The sequence below is a fragment of the Schistocerca serialis genome, chromosome 8 (assembly GCF_023864345.2).
Source record: "Schistocerca serialis cubense isolate TAMUIC-IGC-003099 chromosome 8, iqSchSeri2.2, whole genome shotgun sequence".
In the NCBI taxonomy this organism is placed as follows: domain Eukaryota; kingdom Metazoa; phylum Arthropoda; class Insecta; order Orthoptera; family Acrididae; genus Schistocerca; species Schistocerca serialis.
Window position 1 is genome coordinate 210,998,901 of NC_064645.1, and position 20,538 is coordinate 211,019,438.

Below are 20,538 nucleotides of genomic sequence, written 5' to 3' on the forward strand. Positions count from 1 at the left end.
ACAAAATATAACTTAATTAGTTATCTTCAGAAGGCAAAATGTGTAATACTGCTAAAAGACACGAAGTAAAGCTGACCAGCGTCCTATCTTTCGCAAGTATTAATTACTTCTTCAGAGAGGATACAGGGATAAGTAGCAAAAGATTATAAAGGAATGGCAGGTCACTCTGACTCTGCATCTGTAATAAGGACAAGGGTAGACAAAGGTCTACTTTTAATTTATTAGTTTTCTAATATAATATCCCTTTAATGCATGCAACGTGGTTACAGGTACAAAAAGGTAAATATGGAAATGATGTAAGTATCTACCTTGATATATTTCTGAAGGGCTGAGATGGAACAGGAGGTCTCACCTCCCACTGGCCTAACTGTGCAGTTATTAGATTCCCAACAATTGAGAGAACCTTTTCCTCAATCTCCTGAACATGGCTCAGTACATCTTTCTCCACTGTGTCGAGAACTCCCACACCAGTAGCGGCTCCACGGAATGGCATGACATGTTGCGTCAGCTGCTGCTGCTGCTGCTGCTGTTGTTGCTGCTGCTGCTGCAGCAAATCTGTACCAAAGAAAATGTACAATAATAAAGTTACGTCTATTAACATATTATTAATAAAGTCTTTCCTGCAATAAGCATCTGTGAGTTCTCCAGTTTGGAGAAATAGGTGTGTTAAGGCATGGTTACACTGACAGTAAGTTTGAAACATTCTGCAACTATACTGTTTGCAGCTATTAGAGTACTATCGATGTTTGTAACATGTTGCAAACTTAAAAACAGTGTTCGATGTCTCTATTGATCAAAGGAACACTGCTTCTGGCCTGGTACAACTAAATGTTTCTATGTGGTGCTAGTGTTTGTTTATGTTCTCACAAACTTCACAAACCGCAGGAACTATTTGAGCTATAAGTGTTGACTATCTTGGTCTCAGAAGTGTGGGACAGTGACTGGTCGATGAAATGTAATAATACTGTAGCAACAAGCATTATGACATGCTCATGGAGTTCAGATTTCTAAACCACATACGAATAATGGTACTTTGTCTTATACATGTTCGAGTGGTACTTGCTGTTATTCATGTGACAGACCTGTAGATGATGACCTCAGAACAGTAATAAAATAACATCATATCACTGTAATAAAATAATATCATAACAACAGCTGTTGGTACTGTATTATAAATTCTATTTGATATATCGGTGGCTTTGAAATTTGGAATAAATTTGCAATACTTTGATAGGAATCTCCTGTTACCGAAAACAGAAGTGTGAGAGCAGGTCTTCCTTTCACGGGAACTGCTTTACTAAAATTTGTCTCCCTTTGAAACAACTGGCTCTATAGTATTCATTAGAATTTCTAAATCAGACAGCCACGTCCTAGTGAAGTCAAGAAGACAAGAACAGTCTTCCAAATTCAACTCACACATAACGTCATTTCCGTCACATCTTCTATAGTACCAGTAAACCCTCAACTCTTTAAAGAATCAAACTCCAATGCATAAAACAGCTTCAATCACCTGATTATCTTACAAATGAGTCAATATATTAAATATTTGAAAATTAGCATGTAAGAGAAAAAGTTTAGAAAAGATTTGAAATTACATATAAGGTTCGTTGAAAGTCACTAAGTGCTCTCATTCACGCAATGATGACTACATCTTTCCCTTTGTTTACTTATCTTCTTGAGTAATATTAATGCAGTACCACATATAATTAATTCTTCTGCTTCACTTTTCATAGCATAGTTCTTAATGTGAATACACAATGTGAAAGTTTCCTGCCAGTTCAGTGTAGCACACTATGTGAATACACATGTAAAAATGTTTGTCAATAATGTAGATAGGAAAGTGAACAATGAACATTGTTGTCAACATGTTGCTGACTGGTGGAACAATGTTGCAAACAGAAACATGTTTTCAAAATCAGTGTAAATGCAACTTAATGGATAGCAAGCAGTGTCTCGCTTTGATACTTGTTAAAGAGGCTTTTTTCATCAATATGAGTGGAGTTTGGTTTCCAGCACATGCCAACTTTGCTACATGCCCTAGAAGCCAGCTGGAAGAAACTGCCTTCTCATGTCTGTGCACACATCTGACAACATTTGTATGTTTTCAAACTTTTCCACTGTGTTAACATTCAGAATTGTCTGAAGAGTATCTAATAAATCACACTGAATAGTAAAATTATGATCTCTCTTAAATTTCATCTGCTCTAGTGATTGTAGGATCCTGTTGAACTCTGCACTATAGACTGAAAATTCGTTAGAAAGGTGTGCTAGATGACACTAGGAATGTAACTGAGCAGCCAACAGATTCCCCTTGTCCATAATTAATGTTCCAGTTTCAAAACACTGCTCAGCACTATGAGAGTCACTTGTGCAACAATGTCATTCCAACTCTTCAACAGTGTGGATGTGTAGGTAGTATCATTTTCATGCAAGATGGCACCCATCTGCACATTGCACAGCCAATGAAGCGGTTGCTGCAGAGGCATTTCGGAAATGCTGGAATCACCAGCTGTCATTTCCCTACAGCCTAGCCATCCAGACCACCCAATTTTAATCTGTGTGACTTCTGACTGTGGGGTTACCTGGAAGATGATGTATTTAATAACAAAATTGTGAATGTAGCTGAATTGAAGGCACACACTGTGAAAGGTATTCAGGGTGATACTCAGATCTCTTGTGGAACATGCAGTTTCTTGATTTCAACTTTTGGCAGAAAATGGTGGACAGCATATCGAACATTTCTTGTGCCAGTCGCACGACAATTACAAACTGATCTCATTTTGCTTTTTATACAATGTTTGCCTTGAGGACAAGGGTTGAAGGGGAAGAAAGAGGGGTGAAGGAAAAGAACTAGTGAGGGTTAGGAAGAGGGGATAGTTGGGAAGTTGTCCACAACTTCAGGTCAGGTGAGACTTACTGGATGAGATGAGAAGGATGGTTGGGGACCATGCTGGACAAGATTTGAATACCTGAGATCTTACATGTGGAACATAAGGGAAAAAGTAAGACAGATATTACTGACCAAACATAGTGCAGGAGTTAATAACAGCATAAAGCTGAGTACATCATACGTGGTAGAAATGGTGTGGAGGGGGGCAGGGGGAGGGGATACACAGGTCACAAAATTTAAAGAAACAGAAAACTTAAATAGAGTGAAGAAAGGCGCAATTACTGACAAGAAATGCTGAGACTGAAGAAATCAACAAAAGTTAAGGCCAGTTGGATGATATGAAACAAAGTCATGTTGTAACACGAGTTCCCAACTGTGGAATTCTGAGAAACTGGTGTCTGGGTGGAAGAATCCAGAAGCATGTGTGGCAAAACAGGCATCGAGATCATGGTTGCAACAGGATATTGTGTGTTGCCAGTATACAATCTCTGCTTACAACCAGTCATTACAAATTGATAACTTGATCGTAGTCATGCCAATATAGAAAGCCGAACATCATTCCCAAAACAGTTGGTATATGACAAGTGTCTTATCACATGTGGCCTCCATTTGACAGTATGTTTTGCTAGTTACAGGGCTGGTGTAGGTGGTGGCAGAATAGTGCACAGAGGGCATCTCACAGTGGGGACAGTCACAGGGATAGGAGCCACAGGGTAAGGACATGGATACAGAAGGAGCTTTTTTAGTTTTTTTACATCTTTTACTTTTTGACCTGTCTATTTGCCCCACCCCCTACCTCTACCACACACAATGCACTTAGTTTTCCACTCTTATTAACTCATGCACCATGTTTTGTCAGTAATCTCTATGTCGCCTATTACCATATCTTCCATCTTTAAGCTCTCTGATTTTCAAATCTCGTCCAGTGCAGTCCTCAACACTCAATCTTTCCTTCTCATCCCATCCAATAAGTCTCACCTGACCTGAAGTTGTGGTCAACTTCCCAACTCTCCCTGCTTCCTAACCCTCATTACTTCTTTTCCTCCACACCTCTCTTCCTTCCCTTTCAACTCTTCTGCCAGAAGGAGCCACTGGCTCCAAAAGCTCGCAAATTTGCATACCTTTATATGTTTTCTCCTGGCACAGCTTGGTGAGTAGATTTTTTTTATCTATTGGAGTAAATTAAGGATTGTTATATGTATGTGATCATTTGTCACATGTTCCCGTCAGGTGAAATATGTAAAACTTTTGCCTCCATCATTCAAGGGAGAAAGGGGAGGAGGTCCTCTTCCTAGTTAACTTCCTAACTTTCACTCCCATTTTGGGTAGAGTTTTTGGTTCACACAGTTACATGCTTTGGAGACATTATTTCATAACAGATGCCTGCAGCCGATCAAGTACCTGTTTTTCTGAGAACTTCGTGTTTTATTATGATTCAGTCATGTTTTCACTTTTACTCAAATGACTTTACTTGTGTAATTTGTTACCGCTTATCTAAAAACAATTTGCACCTATGAGATAAACTTAAAATATACTGCAATATTTTACAATTTTTTTAGAATTATGTTGTCAAAGAAAATACTTGATCTCTCTAATCCTAGAGATATCATAAGGGTGCTCAAAGCAGTTTTTGATGTTGACTCTTATGCAGATGAAAATTTTAAAAACCTGCTCCCAAATAACAGGGGAGAAAATGGTGATACTGAACAATTGCAGTTAATAATTTAGCACTCATATTAAGTGTGATGTGAATTATGCTGTAAAAGGCAATTAGAGAGCAGGAATGTGATTACTGATGATGTGTTGATGCTATCTATTGATAATGTATGCGATATTAACACTGAACGGCTTCTAAATAGCAACAGTCAGGTCTGCACATTGTGGTATAAATAGTATTTACAGTTAAGTGAGTTTGTACAAAGCCCATCTTTTCCTGTGAGTAGTGTACATATTATCATTGTTGTGGGAAATAGTAACAACCTGATTAAGTACAAGGCATTTAAGTTTTACACTGATGACAAAAAATATGAGCAAAGTTTCCTGGCAGTTCAATCATTATCTGTTGGGTGTATTTTAGGGACAGACAAAGACAGTGAAAAAAATGTAAAGCAGACTTTTCTGTGGGCATGTTATATATTCAGAAGGGTAATAAGGAAAGAGAAGATGCATTTAGAGGATACTTCAACAAGGCAGAGATGAGAGTTGTGTGCTTGATTTTACGATGTATATTTTTAATTTGAATGTGGAGGGAACTGTGGCTCAGGTAAGTGTTACTGATTATGTTAGGAACGAAAAAATACCAGTAAGGAAGAAAATGTTCAAGCAGTTTTTCATCAAATTTGTAATAAAATTCCAGAGATATCTGATTTGTCGGAAGATAAGAGAGAATAAATAAATAATTAAATGAAGTACTTCTCGATTATCCCATTGTATTTTCTAAGAGGTCACGATTAATTAAACAGTGGACATGCAAACATTAGACTCTCCTTAGCATTAATTAACCTGTACCATCAACAAGGCATGAAGCTGTAGATCTTGAAATTAAATTAACACTGTGGAAGAATAGTACTGGAAGATCAGTAAGTCACTACTCCAACCTAATACATCTGGTTAATAAACCAGAGAGATCTGTCAGTTTAATGTTGGACACAAGAGCAGTCAACAAAAGTATTTTACTGTAAAGTGACTCACCAGAAAGTTTAGAGGAATTACTGCAACATTTTGGAGACACCACATATCTTAGCACCTCCGATTTAACAAGCAGTTTTTGGTACGTGAAGTTAGATGAAGAAAGCAAGAAATGTACTGCTTTTTCGTGCAAGGGGAAAAGTTATCATTTTGAAGTCATACCATATGGACTGAACATTTCTGTGGCTGCCTTCATGCACACTCTGGATGAAGTCTTATACAATCAATTACTGAAGAAGTTTGTCAACTAAGTTGATATTACATTAATTTGTTCTGAGCCATGGGAAGCACATCTACAGACTATTAATAAAGTTCTGAAAGCTTTCAAAAATTGGGAGTTAACTGTTAATTTGGAGAAGGAAAAAGAAATCAAGTTTTCAGGACATGTCAAGCAATCAAACCTCATCAGAACAAACGGATGCTGTCAGAAAATATGCTGTACCAAAGTGTTATAATCTGTGAAAGTGTGAGCTGTAGTGTTAATGCAGCTATGGGAGTGTTGCATGTGTTACAGCAATGTGCGGAAGTAATCTGAAGTTTATGTGCCATTTTTAATTGACAACAAGAAGATGCAGTGGAAAAGAGAACAAGAATAATTTTTTATGAATACCTACAAGGGGGGTTTGAAAAGTCTGTGCAAAAATAAAAACTACTTACGTTTTTGGGGTGAACCTTTTTTATTTTTTGACATAGTCTCCTTTTAGACTTATTCACTTCGTCCAATGCTCTTCTAATTTGTTGATCCCTTCTGAATAATAGGAATTGTCCAAGTCTGCAAAATATCTATTTGTTGCTGCAATCACATCCTTGTTTGAATAAAATCTTTGTCTCGCCAGCCATTTCTTCAAATTGGGGAACAAATAGTAGTCCGAGGGAGCCAAGTCTGGAGAACATGGGGGGATGTGAAATGAGTTGGAATCCTATTTCCATTAATTTTGTGACCACAACTGCTGAGGTGTGTGCATTCTTTCCACAGATGCTACTAACTAAACATGACCTTGATACGCGCCGATGGTGCCATCTCTCAGACTTTGCACGGACTTCTCAAATGCCCCTCGTATGCGGTTTTACAGCACAGAGACCGAACAGCAATTATACACGCACATTTCAGCACGCGTTGTTTTGTCAGTGTAACTAACGTTATTCAGTTTCATATTGTGAGGCATGCTTGAGTGGTGTCGTTGGACGCAGCCACTGCTGTTATGAGAGGTGCAATTTCATACTACGATACAGCGCAACAGAGCAACGATTCTTGTTGCTTGGCACATGAGACACTCCATTCACAACCACTGCAAGCAACTTCAGCACCTGGCTGCAGTCCTGCCTAGCCATTGGCGGGCCGTTTGTTTACAGGACTCTCCTTTCCCCTTACCCACTTCCACTTTATAGCACCGCACCTCATCATGTGTATTGGCATATGCAGTATGTATGATGTCACAGCCACATTCTATGCAATGAATAAAATAATTTAGGAGCATGTTTGTGAAACTAGTGCAGTGTGCAGGATGAGCTGCACATAATTATGGGCTTTAAAAATGCTTCACAAGAATGTGTTTTCTAGTGCTATGCATTAATACAAATATCTAATTGATAAACACATTGCAAAATAATTTTTCTTCCTATTTCAATTTTGATCTCTTAACTTGAGAAGAGGTATTTCTGTTGACCACATGTCAATTAAAAGTTTTATTTTCATCTGAATTGATTACATGCTGACTTGCTCTTTCTATGATTGTGTGTATACACCTATTTTAACTTCTATTGCAAAACACGTATCAACTTTATTTATACAGGGCGGTCGGAAATTCCAGTTACAAACTTCTACGACATGTACAGGGTAGTGAGTAAATAACATTTTGAATAGGAACCCGTGTCCGGAAATGTATCGTTTCCGTTCTACAAATGTTTCAATGCAGATGATTGTCTCATCCACACCGACATGAGGAATGTACTTAGGCGTAACTCAGTACAATTGTTGCAATCCATTTGAAAAGAATACTGACTCGTTCCATTATTACTTACGCATTTGCATTACAACTTACACCTTACAGTTTACATTAGTCGACAACAACAAGAACCCAGCGTCTATGTCACCAGCTGCAACCTTACATTGCATTACAACAGCAGCTCGATGTGGCGACCACCAACGTTGTTACACACATTGTACCTCCGAAGCATGATCTGGTACACTCTCTCCATCCCACCTGGTGTCTCTTCAATGTCTTGTGCAACGGCCAGAACTCGTGCCAGCAGATCTTCCTCTCTCCCTACAGGTGTCTCATAAATTAGGCTCTTCATACGACCCCACAAGTAGTAGTCCATAGGGGGAAAATCTGGCAACTGTGGCGGCCACACGGTTGGACCACCACGGCCTATCCATCTTTCACTATACCGTCTGTTGAGATGTCTCCAGACAGCCAGTGAAAAGTGAGGTGGTGCTCCATGCTGCTGAAACCACATTTCCTGATGGCCATTCAATGGCACAGCTTCCAAGAACGGGTCCATTACATGTCGTAGGAAGACTAAGTATGCGGGCCCCGTGAGCTTGGATGGAAGGAGGTATGGTCCAATCACATGACCGTCCAGAAGACCTGCCCACATGTTAATTCCAAACCTGTCTTGAAATCCTTGAACATGCGTGGCATGAGGGTTTTCGTATGCCAAGACATGGCTACTTTGGGCCTTCAGAACACAATCCCTTGTGAACCTACATTCATCTGTGAAGAGAACTTGACGTGGAAACAGGGGCGCGTCGATGCAATGGTGCAGGAACCATGTGCAGAAGGCGATGCATCGTGGAAAGTGTGCTGCACCCATAGCGTGTACCCTTTGTAAGTGGTACGGATGAAATTGTTGCTCATGCAGGATGTCCAAGACAGTACTGTGACTAACATCCACTGCACGTGCAATTGTTCGCGAACTCACTGATGGGCTATCTTCAATGCGACACAGCACACCTTCAAATTCGGGAGTGTGGCATCGCCGTGTAGCACCACAGTCCTGCCTCCTCACAGTGAAGGTACCCATTTCTCGTAGCCGTTGTGTAACTTGGGCAAACAGTTTGTGCGATGGAGTGTGATGGTACGCAAAATGTTCGTGATACAGTCGACTAGCAGCTCTTCCGTTACCTCCAGCTTCGCCATACACAAGGAGCATATCTGTGTATTCCACAAATGTGCACTGCATCACGTTTCCTCTATTGGTGATGCACAGGTATTGACTCAGTCTCACAGCAAAGCGAACAATAAGTGACATCTGGGGATCATTTGATGTAGTACACGTTATCGTGTCTACCACGTTGCATATCAGGACAGGGAACTCTGAAAAGTTTCTCTTGTCCTAAGCAGACATTGACGAGGTACACATCTGAGTTGAAACTGTCGTAGAATGGAAACTACACGTTTCTGGAGATGGGTTCCTATTCAAAATGTTCAGTACTCACTACCCTTCACATGTCCTAGAAGTTTGTAATGGGAATTTCTGACCACCCTGTATATTTTCAAATGTTTCAAGTTAAACTTTACTGTTTGTGTATGGGTTTTGACACACTGTCAAAATTTAATAGTAATATAATCATGTCTCAGTTTTTCAACACACACACACACACACACATTTTTTGTGAATGTTGGTGAGATATAAGAGAAATTTTTCATGGTGCACATTAGGCAGAAATATCTGATACAGACTGTTGGTTGGTTGGATTAAAAGACGGGGAAAGGGACCAAACCATGAGGTCATCAGCCCCTCGTTGCGAATAAAACAATGCCACAAGTGTGAGAATAAAAAAAAAGAGACTGACAACACAAAACAGAATGAAAGGAAAAATCACAAGAACAATGAAGGGCAACAAATATGTAAATGGAGGAAAGGGGGCAAGAAAATTACAGAAACACAAGAAACAGGGCGATGAGATTAAAACATAAAACAACAAAGCAGATTGGCTGGCTGACCATGAGAATAAAAAACGAGAAGCCAGCCACTCTGCAAAACATTAGAACCTCCACACTAGAAGCGCCAGAGTGGAGGACACAGAGGGACAAAGGACATGCGCAGAAACTTAGGTCAAATGATGAAACCCACCCTCACGAATAAAATGTAAAACTAAATCAGCCACTGAGGCATTGTCAGATTAGTGGCAATGAGTCTGGTAACCCAAGATGCATCGCTAGGCAGTCAAAGTGGGACAGTGCACCAGAATAAGGGGCCACTGTCAACTGGTCGCCACACCAACACTCAGGCGGGTCTTCATGGCGCAGGAGGTAATCATTGGTCCCGCATGCGTGCCCATTGTGGAGCCGGCAGACGACAACTGATTCCCTGCGAGAGGCCCACATGGAAGTCTTCCACACATTCATAGTCTCCTTAATGACATGCTGTTTGTTGTGTGTACTGTTATGCCGTTCCGTCTCCCAAAGCCAAAAAACCCTACAGTGTAAGTCAGAGTGGAGGTCAGGTTCAGAGATGCCCAGCTCCAGAGCCAGTACCCCGTAGCCTGTTTGGCCAGCCTGTCAGCAAGTTTGTTGTCTGCGATGCCGACTGAACAATGGGACCAGTCAAGGGCATAGATGGACTCCTGGATGGATGCTACCAAAGGATGGGGAGGGTAGCACTGGTTGACAGCTTATAGGCTAAGGAGTCAGTACACAGAAGAAATGTTTCCCCAGGGCACGAACTGATAGACAGAAGTGCACGACAGATGGCCATCAGTTCTGCAGTGAATAAGCTGCAGCCACCGGACAAGAAATGCTGTTCAAAACGGCCTCTGTAGACGTAGGTGAAGCCAACATGAACATCAGCCATTGAGCTGTAAGTGTAAACCACTTCAGAGCCCTGGAACACGTCAAGAATTGAGAGGAAGTGACAGTGGAGAGTGGCAGGAGTAACCGAGTCCTTAGGGTCATGCGAAAGGTCCAGACGAATCTGCGACCTAGGTGTACACCATGGAGGTGTATGCGGACAGACCTGGATGGGAGATGGTAAAAGGAAGAATTCCAGTTGATACAAATGGGATCACACACGAACCGCAATCATTAGTCCCGACCTGGACCGCCGACGCGGGAGATGAACTGTTGCGGGTGGAAAAAGAAGACTGAAATTCGGATGCTCAGGAGAACTACGAATGTGTGCAACGTAACTGGTAAGCAGTTGTGCACATTGGATCTGCACTGGAGGGACTCCGGCCTCCACCAGGACACTAGTCACTTGACTCATTCTAAAAGCTCCCATAGCTAGGCGAACGCCACAGTGGTACTCTGGGTCGAGTAAATGCAACGCTGAGGGTGCCGCCGAACCATAAACCACACTCCCATAGTCAAGGTGGGATTGAACAAGGGCTTTATAAGGCTGCAGCAGAGTAGAGCAATCTGCACTCCAGTTGATGGTGCTTAGGCAACAGGGGGCATTGAGGTGCGGCCAGCACTTCTGCTTAAGCTGACGAAGGTGAGGAAGCCAAGTCAATCGGGCATTGAAAACCAGTCCTAAGAATTGATATGTCTCCACTACAGTGAGTGGATAATCATGAAGGTACGACACTGACAGAAGGGCATGACACACAACTTGCAGTCAGAAACTGGAAGCCGTGGGCGAGAGCCCATGACTGCACCTTGTGGATGGCTCCCTGTAGGCGCCGCTCAGCAATACCAGTACTGATGGAGCAGTACGAAATGCAGAAGTCATCTACATACAGAGAGGGTGAGACGGACGGCCCTACAGCTGTTTCTAGACTGTTAATGGCCAATAAAAATACACTCCTGGAAATTGAAATAAGAACACCGTGAATTCATTGTCCCAGGAAGGGGAAACTTTATTGACACATTCCTGGGGTCAGATACATCACATGATCACACTGACAGAACCACAGGCACATAGACACAGGCAACAGAGCATGCACAATGTCGGCACTAGTACAGTGTATATCCACCTTTCGCAGCAATGCAGGCTGCTATTCTCCCATGGAGACGATCGTAGAGATGCTGGATGTAGTCCTGTGGAACGGCTTGCCATGCCATTTCCACCTGGCGCCTCAGTTGGACCAGCGTTCGTGCTGGACGTGCAGACCACGTGAGACGACGCTTCATCCAGTCCCAAACATGCTCAATGGGGGACAGATCCGGAGATCTTGCTGGCCAGGTAGTTGACTTACACCTTCTAGAGCACGTTGGGTGGCACGGGATACATGCGGACGTGCATTGTCCTGTTGGAACAGCAAGTTCCCTTGCCGATCTAGGAATGGTAGAACGATGGGTTCGATGACGGTTTGGATGTACCGTGCACTATTCAGTGTCCCCTCGACGATCACCAGTGGTGTACGGCCAGTGTAGGAGATCGCTCCCCACACCATGATGCCGGGTGTTGGCCCTGTGTGCCTCGGTCGTATGCAGTCCTGATTGTGGCGCTCACCTGCACGGCGCCAAACACGCATACGACCATCATTGGCACCAACGCAGAAGCGACTCTCATCGCTGAAGACGACACGTCTCCATTCGTCCCTCCATTCACGCCTGTCGCGACACCACTGGAGGCGGGCTGCACGATGTTGGGGCGTGAGCGGAAGACGGCCTAACGGTGTGCGGGACCGTAGCCCAGCTTCATGGAGACGGTTGCGAATGGTCCTCGCCGATACCCCAGGAGCAACAGTGTCCCTAATTTGCTGGGAAGTGGCGGTGCGGTCCCCTACGGCACTGCGTAGGATCCTACGGTCTTGGCGTGCATCCGTGCGTCGCTGCGGTCCGGTCCCAGGTCGACGTGCACGTGCACCTTCCGCCGACCACTGGCGACAACATCGATGTACTGTGGAGACCTCACGCCCCACGTGTTGAGCAATTCGGCGGTACGTCCACCCGGCCTCCCGCATGCCCACTATACGCCCTCGCTCAAAGTCCGTCAACTGCACATACGGTTCACATCCACACTGTCGCGGCATGCTACCAGTGTTAAAGACTGCGATGGAGCTCCGTATGCCACGGCAAACTGGCTGACACTGACGGCGGCGGTGCACAAATGCTGCGCAGCTAGCGCCATTCGACGGCCAACACCGCGGTTCCTGGTGTGTCTGCTGTGCCGTGCGTGTGATCATTGCTTGTACAGCCCTCTCGCAGTGTCCGGAGCAAGTATGGTGGGTCTGACACAGCGGTGTCAATGTGTTCTTTTTTCCATTTCCAGGGGTGTAGTTATACACTCAATACAGAGCCCTGCGGGACCCATTCTCCTGGATATGGGGGGGGGGGGGGGGGGGGGGACTATGGGATGCACCAACTTGGACACAGAGAGAAAGTAAATTCTGGATAAAAATCAAGAGTGGGACTCGGAGACCCCACCCGTATAATGTGGAAGGATATGATGTCGCCAGGTGGTGTCATAACGCTTTGCATAGATAAAAACAGATGGCAACAAGGTGTTGGCATCTGGAAAAGGGTGTTCAGATGGCAGACTCGAGGGACACAAGATCATCAATGGTAGAGCGCCCCTGGCAGAAGCAGCCCTGACATGGAGCCAGTAGGCCACATGACTTGAGGACCCAACCTAACTGCTGATACACCACATGTTCCAGTAGCTTACAAACAATGCTGGCAAGGCTGATGGGCCGATAGCTATCCACATCAAGTGGGTTTTTACAGGGTTGCAGCTAATACATTCAGGGATAAATTCTGGAGGATGATATGCATTGCAGACAGTTATTTCCTACATTGTCCGTATTCTGACAGCCACAGCTTCAAGAGGAGTTTGAAGGGGCACAGTTGCACTACAGACTGAGTTTAGGACTTAAACGCAAACTCCACCTGACTCTCTATTATAGTCGCTACGGTTCCTGTACTATACCTTATAGCCATGGAGGGCAGGAGTCTGCACTGCTAGCGACCAGGTTTCCTGGAGAAGCTTAACAGTTGCTGTAGCTCAGCTAGGCGGTGGAAAAAACCACCGCAATTCCACTGAAGGATGACGACATCGTGAGACAGGGAAGGCATGGAACATTCAATGAGGAAATTTACGCCTCACGGTCACCTGTTGCTACCAACTTTTTGCCTGAGCAGTCTATAGCCATTGTGTATGAGGGTCTGGTGAGATCCAGGTCCTCAGTGGACACCAGAATCTCCACCCCATGCTCAGACACAGAGCTTGTAGGTAGCAGTGGTGTGGGTGCCACAGCAAGTTCCTTGTTCTTGGGGGTCTTCTTTTTCGATTTCTTGCACTGTTCCTTGGGTTTCTCTGGCTGGGAGGACTTCACAGAATCAGTCTCTGGGACTGAGGATGAGCGTGAAGCCCTACAACCCGCTGCTTTTGGGCTCTTCAGCCACTGGCGGGTGTCATCTTTCCCACTAGCAGAAACTTGGAAAGGGAGTGACCCAAGGGACCCCTTCCTAGCGAGAGGAGCAGAAGAAGCCTTACGCTTCTCTGACTCGGAAGTGGGGACTAAAATCCCCAATGGTTTGGGAGGGGGGGGACGTTGCTCCTTTAGTAGGTGGTGCAGGAACAACAGAGAGGGAAGTGCCTCCCACAAGCAAGGGGGCAGGTGTAGTCTCCCGGTTCTAAGAGGCAACAGGAATTCGAGGAACTAATTGGGCAAGAACCGTTCTCATAGCAGCGGCATAAGGGGTGGTCATAGCCACAGGATGCAGGTGCTCAAATTTCCTCTTAGCCTCAGTGTAGCTCAGTCAGTCCAGGTTCTTGTACTCCATGATTTTCCTTTCTTTCTGGAGAATCCTGCAGTCAGGCGAGCAAGGTGAATGATGCTCTCCACAGTTGACACAGATGGGAAGCACACTTGAGTATTGGGATGCGATGGATGTCCATAATCTCGACAGGTGGAGCATTAAGTACAGAGGGAAGTCATATGGCTGAACTTCCAGCACTTAAAGCACTGCATCGGGGGAGGGACTTATGGCTTGACATCGCAGCGATAGACCATCACCTTGACCTTCTTGGGCAATGTGTCACCCTTAAAGGCCAAGATGAAGGCACCCGTGGCAACCTCATTTTTGGCGATCTGGTTATCTCTCAGACCCCAATGGATGCGCCAAACAAAACGAACACCTCGTCACTCTACATTGGCGCGCAGCTTGCCTTCAGACTGCAAAGTAAGGTCCCTGCGGAATATAACGCCCTGGACCATATTTAAGTTCTCATGAGGCATGATGGTAACACAAACAACCCCCAACTTGTCACAAGTGACTAATGCCCATGACTGGGCAGGGAATGCTGTTTTCATCAAAACTGACCCAGAGCGCATTTTGCACAAGCCCTCCACCTGCCCGAACTTGTCCTCCAAATACTCCACAAAAAACTGAGGCTTCATGGATATGAAAGATTCCCCATCAACTCTCGCACATACAAGGTACCGGGGCAAATAAGCTTCACTGCCATCCTTAGCCTCGCGTCCCTCCCATAGTGTGGCCAGGGAGGGGAACAACTTGGGGTCATATTTATTGGCATTGAAGTCAGACTTTGCCCACTTAGAGACTGCTGGCAGGAGACCACCAGCAAGAGATGATGTACTACACTTCATGGCGTGTCATTCACCCTGATGCCATCCACTCCGACCAGGGGCCCTCCCCACAGGCACCACCCAGCCGCAGCAAAGGCCAGCCGCAGCAAAGGCCACCTGGCAGGATGGCCATTGCCGGGAGTTCTGATGCCCCAGGGTGACAGGCATCTACTCCTTGGCATACGCAGGGAGTTAAAGGCGCAGCCATCAGCAGAGCGATCCCTGTGTTGTCAGGGGGCTACAACCAACAGGGTACATGGCAGCCCCATCACAACGGACTGGCTACCATGCTGGATGTGATGTGCAAAGAAGTCCGTGGACATTGTCGGCACAAAAATTGACACTGCATAGTGCATGATGGAAAATGCACCCAGGAAGGTGTCCTTGCCCAAGAGATGGAGAATGAGCGGGACTGCAATGCGGCAATGAGAAAGTGGGCTAAAGATCTCAATGCACCATGGACACAATGCGTCATGTACTGCGCCCTTCCCCAATTGGCTCGATCTTCGAGAAAAGTTTGAAAAATGGAGGTCAGACCCTACAGTGGACCACAACATACAGGCCGAAACTTGTGCGACTTGTTTTAGTTGCCTCTTATGACAGGCAGAAATACCTCGGGCCCATTCTAACCCCCGGACCCACAGGGGGGTTATCCAATACAGGTCTTTTACAGGTTAGTGAAATGTATTTTTATTGAAATGTATTAGGATGTGGCATTTGCATTTTCATGAACAACGTTTTTTGCACTTTTTTAAAATCATCTACATATTCCTGTTTTAATGCTTGTGTCTTTGCTATGATGCAGTACAGTTGAATAATACATTGTTATCGCTGTTTCTGTATGCTATAAGCAATGTGCTTTGATATTTTTCCCCATATTTATTCTCATACTTTGACGTGTTTGCCACTTCAATTGTGTGTTTTGCCTTGTTTCTAAGTTAATCTGGCAGCAATGAACGAGGATAAACATCTCAAGTTGCATTAGTTCCTTATGGCACAATGCACACATATAAGAAATGTAACACACTCTTCCTAATTGTTTGTTTATCATGACCATAAATTTTCCGTACTATGTAATTTGTACTGCTGTTAAAGATTAACTGATGCTTCTGAAAAATTATTTTCAACTTTTTGACATTTTTCTTACCATTTGTAGACTGTACATAGGTTTATTTTATAGGTATATATTTAAATACTGTAGTCTATTGTATGTATTTGTGGAACGTCCATAGTATATGTTGGGAGGTGGTGCTCACATCGTTTTTTTAGAGTACAGCATTAACACTCACTGAGAAGACGCAAATACATTTGGTAATCTGACATTGACATTCTTTCTGATCTTCAATGAATGTTTTACTGGTAACTGACACAAATTGAATTTTCCAGAAGGAAAATGCTAGTCAGCAACAACAGTGAGAAGCTACTGTTACGCACCATCAAAGTGTACACGCACAGCAGGCAGGAGTGCAAGCAGCAGTTGGAGAGCACGAGACGCCAAAGCCAAGTTGGTGCTAGTGATTGTCTTCAGGCCCGCTGAGTGCAGCGCACCAGCACCGAGTACCAGCTGGCAACACCGAGAGTTAAACAGCTTCAGTAGCTCAGCAAGATTGCGACACATGAGAGCTACTGTTACAGGCAGTTCCTCTGCACACTCACAGTACTCTGCCACCATCTTTATTAGCAGCAATGCTGTCCTGTAGATCAACAATATAATGGCTTTGCATTAAAAAGTGCCATAACAAACCCAGTACATTATTGGTAACACAAACAAACACTTTTCATCATTAAATTTTCAATCTCAGGTTTACATCAGATTAAATTCAATTTCAACATTTAATGCCACAATGTTACTCAAAGTAGGATTCAGAGTAATTTACCATTTGAGGTGGAAAGGGTCAATAATTGAACAGTCAGCAATAACATTCAGAAGCTGAGGGACAGATTCACAGGAAGCCTTGAATTTCTCTTCTGACAACTCACTCACTTTAGTTGAGTATGGATTTAGCAAACTTGAGTGCAAACAGTTACTTTCAGAATATTCTAATACAGACATTAAAAACCCCACCTCAATAATAGTAATAATAATATTACTGGAACATACCAACACAAAATCACACATTTGCTATACATGGATGATCTAAAACTACTGGCAGCAACAAATCAACAACTCAACCAATTACTAAAGATAACAGAAGTATTCAGTAATGATATAAATATGGCTTTTGGAACAGACAAATGTAAGAAAAATAGCATAGTCAAGGGAAAACACATTAAACAAGAAGATTACATATTGGATAACCACAGCGACTGCATAGAAGCGATGGAAAAAACAGATGCCTATAAATATCTAGGATACAGACAAAAAATAGGAATAGATAATACAAATATTAAAGAAGAACTAAAAGAAAAATATAGACAAAGACTAACAAAAATACTGAAAACAGAATTGACAGCAAGAAACAAGACAAAAGCTATAAATACTTATGCTATACCAATATTGACCTACTCATTTGGAGTAGTGAAATGGAGTAACACAGACCTAGAAGCACTCAATACACTTACACGATCACAATGCCACAAATTTAGAATACATCACATACATTCAGCAACAGAAAGATTCACATTAAGCAGGAAGGAGGAAAGGGATTTATCGACATAAAAAACCTACATTATGGACAGGTAGACAATTTCAGAAAATTCTTTCTAGAACGAGCAAAAACTAGCAAAATACACAAAGCAATCACTCATATAAATACATCGGCTACACCACTGCAATTTCATAACCACTTCTACAACCCTCTACATCACATAACAGCAACAGATACGAAGAAAGTAAATTGGAAAAAGAAAACACTACATGGCAAGCACCTGTATCATCTAACACAGCCACACATCGATCAAGACGCATCCAACACAAGGCTAACAAAAGGCAATATATATACAGTGAGATGGAAGGATTCATGATTGCAATACAGGATCAAACAATAAACACCAGATATTACAGCAAGCATATTATTAAAGGTCCCAATACAACAACAGATAAATGCAGACTCCGCAAACAACAAATAGAAACAGTAGATCACATCACAAGTGGGTGTACAATACTAGCAAATACAGAATACCCCAGAAGACATGACAATGTAGCAAAAATAATACATCAACAGCTTGCCTTACAACATAATCTTATAAAACACAACGTTCCCACATACAAGTATGCACCACAAAATGTACTGGAGAACGATGAATACAAATTATACTGGAGCAGAACCATTATAACAGATAAAACAACACCACATAACAAACCTGACACCATACTCACCAATAAAAAGAAGAAATTAACACAATTAATCGAAATATCCATACCAAATACAAAAAATATACAAAAGAAAACAGGAGAAAAAATTGAAAAATACACCCAGCTGGCTGAGGAAGTCAAGGACATGTGGTATCAGGATAAAGTTGACATTATACCAATTATACTATCAACTACAGGAGTCATACCACACAATATCCACCAGTACATCAACGCAATACAGCTACATCCAAACGTATATATACAACTACAGAAATCCGTAATTATTGATACATGTTCAATCACCCAAAAGTTCCTAAATGCAATATAACACATACCGTACAGTTAAAAGGAAGTCCCGCTTGATCAAGGTCCACGTCACTTTCCATTTTTGACCAGACATAACGTCTGAGAAAAGAAAGAAACAAAGAAAGAAAGAACAATAATAATAATAATTATTATTCCTGTGGAGGCCCGGGAAAAGAATAGGCCTCCGGTATGTTCTGCCAGTCGTAAAAGGCGACGAAAAGAACAAACCACTAATAGGGCTAACCCCCCTTTTAGTGTGAGTAGTTGGTTCAGGACAGAACTAATGAAGCCTCGGACAAGCGCTGTCAAGGTCGGAGACGACGCTTGAACCATATGCCCGTCCACAATGGTAACGACACTGCTAGCCACACGGCAAATGATTTAAATCCAAATAGAGCTGTTTTGCAGGACATGCTTCCTGCAACCACTCTAGAAGGAGAACAAAGACAGAGGATGAGATGGTCAGATGAAGTTAACCGACACCTCATGTTCTGTTATTACCAAGGAACAAACTTAGGAACCAACACAACTGGATACAGATCACAAGTATACACAACATTTATTACCAGATACCCAGAATTAAAATTTTTAACAGAACAACGACTAGCTGATCAGATTCGTGTAATAATCAAAAATAACAGGATACCCCAGTCAGAATTAGAAAACATCAAAAAACAAGTACAACAAATACTGGAATAAAATAATGTGCAATCAGAAGAAGAAGAAGAAGAAGAAGAAGAAGAAGAAAATACAGTAATGGACTCAAACATCCCAGAGCATCAAACAAAGAACAACGCGCATCAATTAAACAATCAGAGGAAAACGAAATCTTAAGACAGCCACCAGAACAAACACAAATAGAACATGAAGTGACACACATGTTAGATATAGAAGAAAAATTTCAGTTGACATATATAGAATACAAAGACACAAATACAGACATTAGACCATTCTTGCATAGACCACCAAATAACCGACAAGTTGAAACAACACTAACAACTATCAACACAATCATACACAACAAAATAAATGAAAATACAACTATGGAAGAGTTTCAACTACTGGTTTATGTAGGAGCACTCACTACACTAAATATACCGTATTTACTCGAATCTAAGCCGCACATTTTTTCCGGTTTTTGTAACCCAAAAAACTGTCTGCGGCTTAGAATCGAGTGCAATGCAAGCGAAAGTTCTGAAAAATGTTGGTAGGTCCCACCACAACTAACTTCTGCCGTCAAATATATGTAGCGCTACACAGGCATGCTTTGTAGGCACAAAGATAAATACTGGCGCCAAAACCTCTGCGTCAGTAAATAAATTTAAAAGAAAAGGTAGAAGACGAGCTTTTTTTTCTCCGCCCCGAGTTTCGACCACTGCATTTTCGTACATTATCCAACGAAGTAAATACAAATTCCGTATTGTTCATCTTAGAATGTAGCAGAATTTCAATGTACTACGAAAATCCGACTGGAAAGATTGTTTGGGATGTTTGTCAATATGGCCAACTCTACGTTCTGAATTTTTTCCTACCAGTGAGAAGAGATGGTTGCTAATAGGAACCTGATGAAATGTGAATCACATGCAGTATTCTCTTCACCATAAGAATAATACGAATATAAACGTTTTGCCATGTATTCTTGCGTGTTTGTTGCTATCTCATTTAAATCCTGTCTGCCTAATAAACTACGAAACTAGAGTGAGACAACAGCAAACGCGGAAGAATATACGTATCGTGTCATGTTTATATTCGTATTATTCTTATGCGTAATAGTGATACAGTCAGAAATGAAGCACAGCAACTAACTAGATTTTTAAATCTAAGATGACTCTAATTTCTATGCAGAATTTGATGTACTAAAGAAGTGGCCGCAAAGAT

General features: G+C 42.6%; 1 protein-coding gene across 1 annotated transcript in view; it reads right to left on the bottom strand.

Annotated features, from left to right (window-relative positions):
* Positions 1 to 20,538, bottom strand: part of LOC126416457 (vacuolar protein sorting-associated protein 54) — a 151,990-nt gene that overhangs the window by 15,540 nt on the left and 115,912 nt on the right. The window contains exons 16-17 of the mRNA XM_050084190.1: positions 16,494 to 16,753; positions 309 to 555 (exon numbers count right to left, since the gene is read on the bottom strand). Coding sequence (XP_049940147.1) covers positions 309 to 555; positions 16,494 to 16,753 — 507 coding nt within the window. The remainder of the gene's footprint in view (positions 1 to 308; positions 556 to 16,493; positions 16,754 to 20,538) is intronic.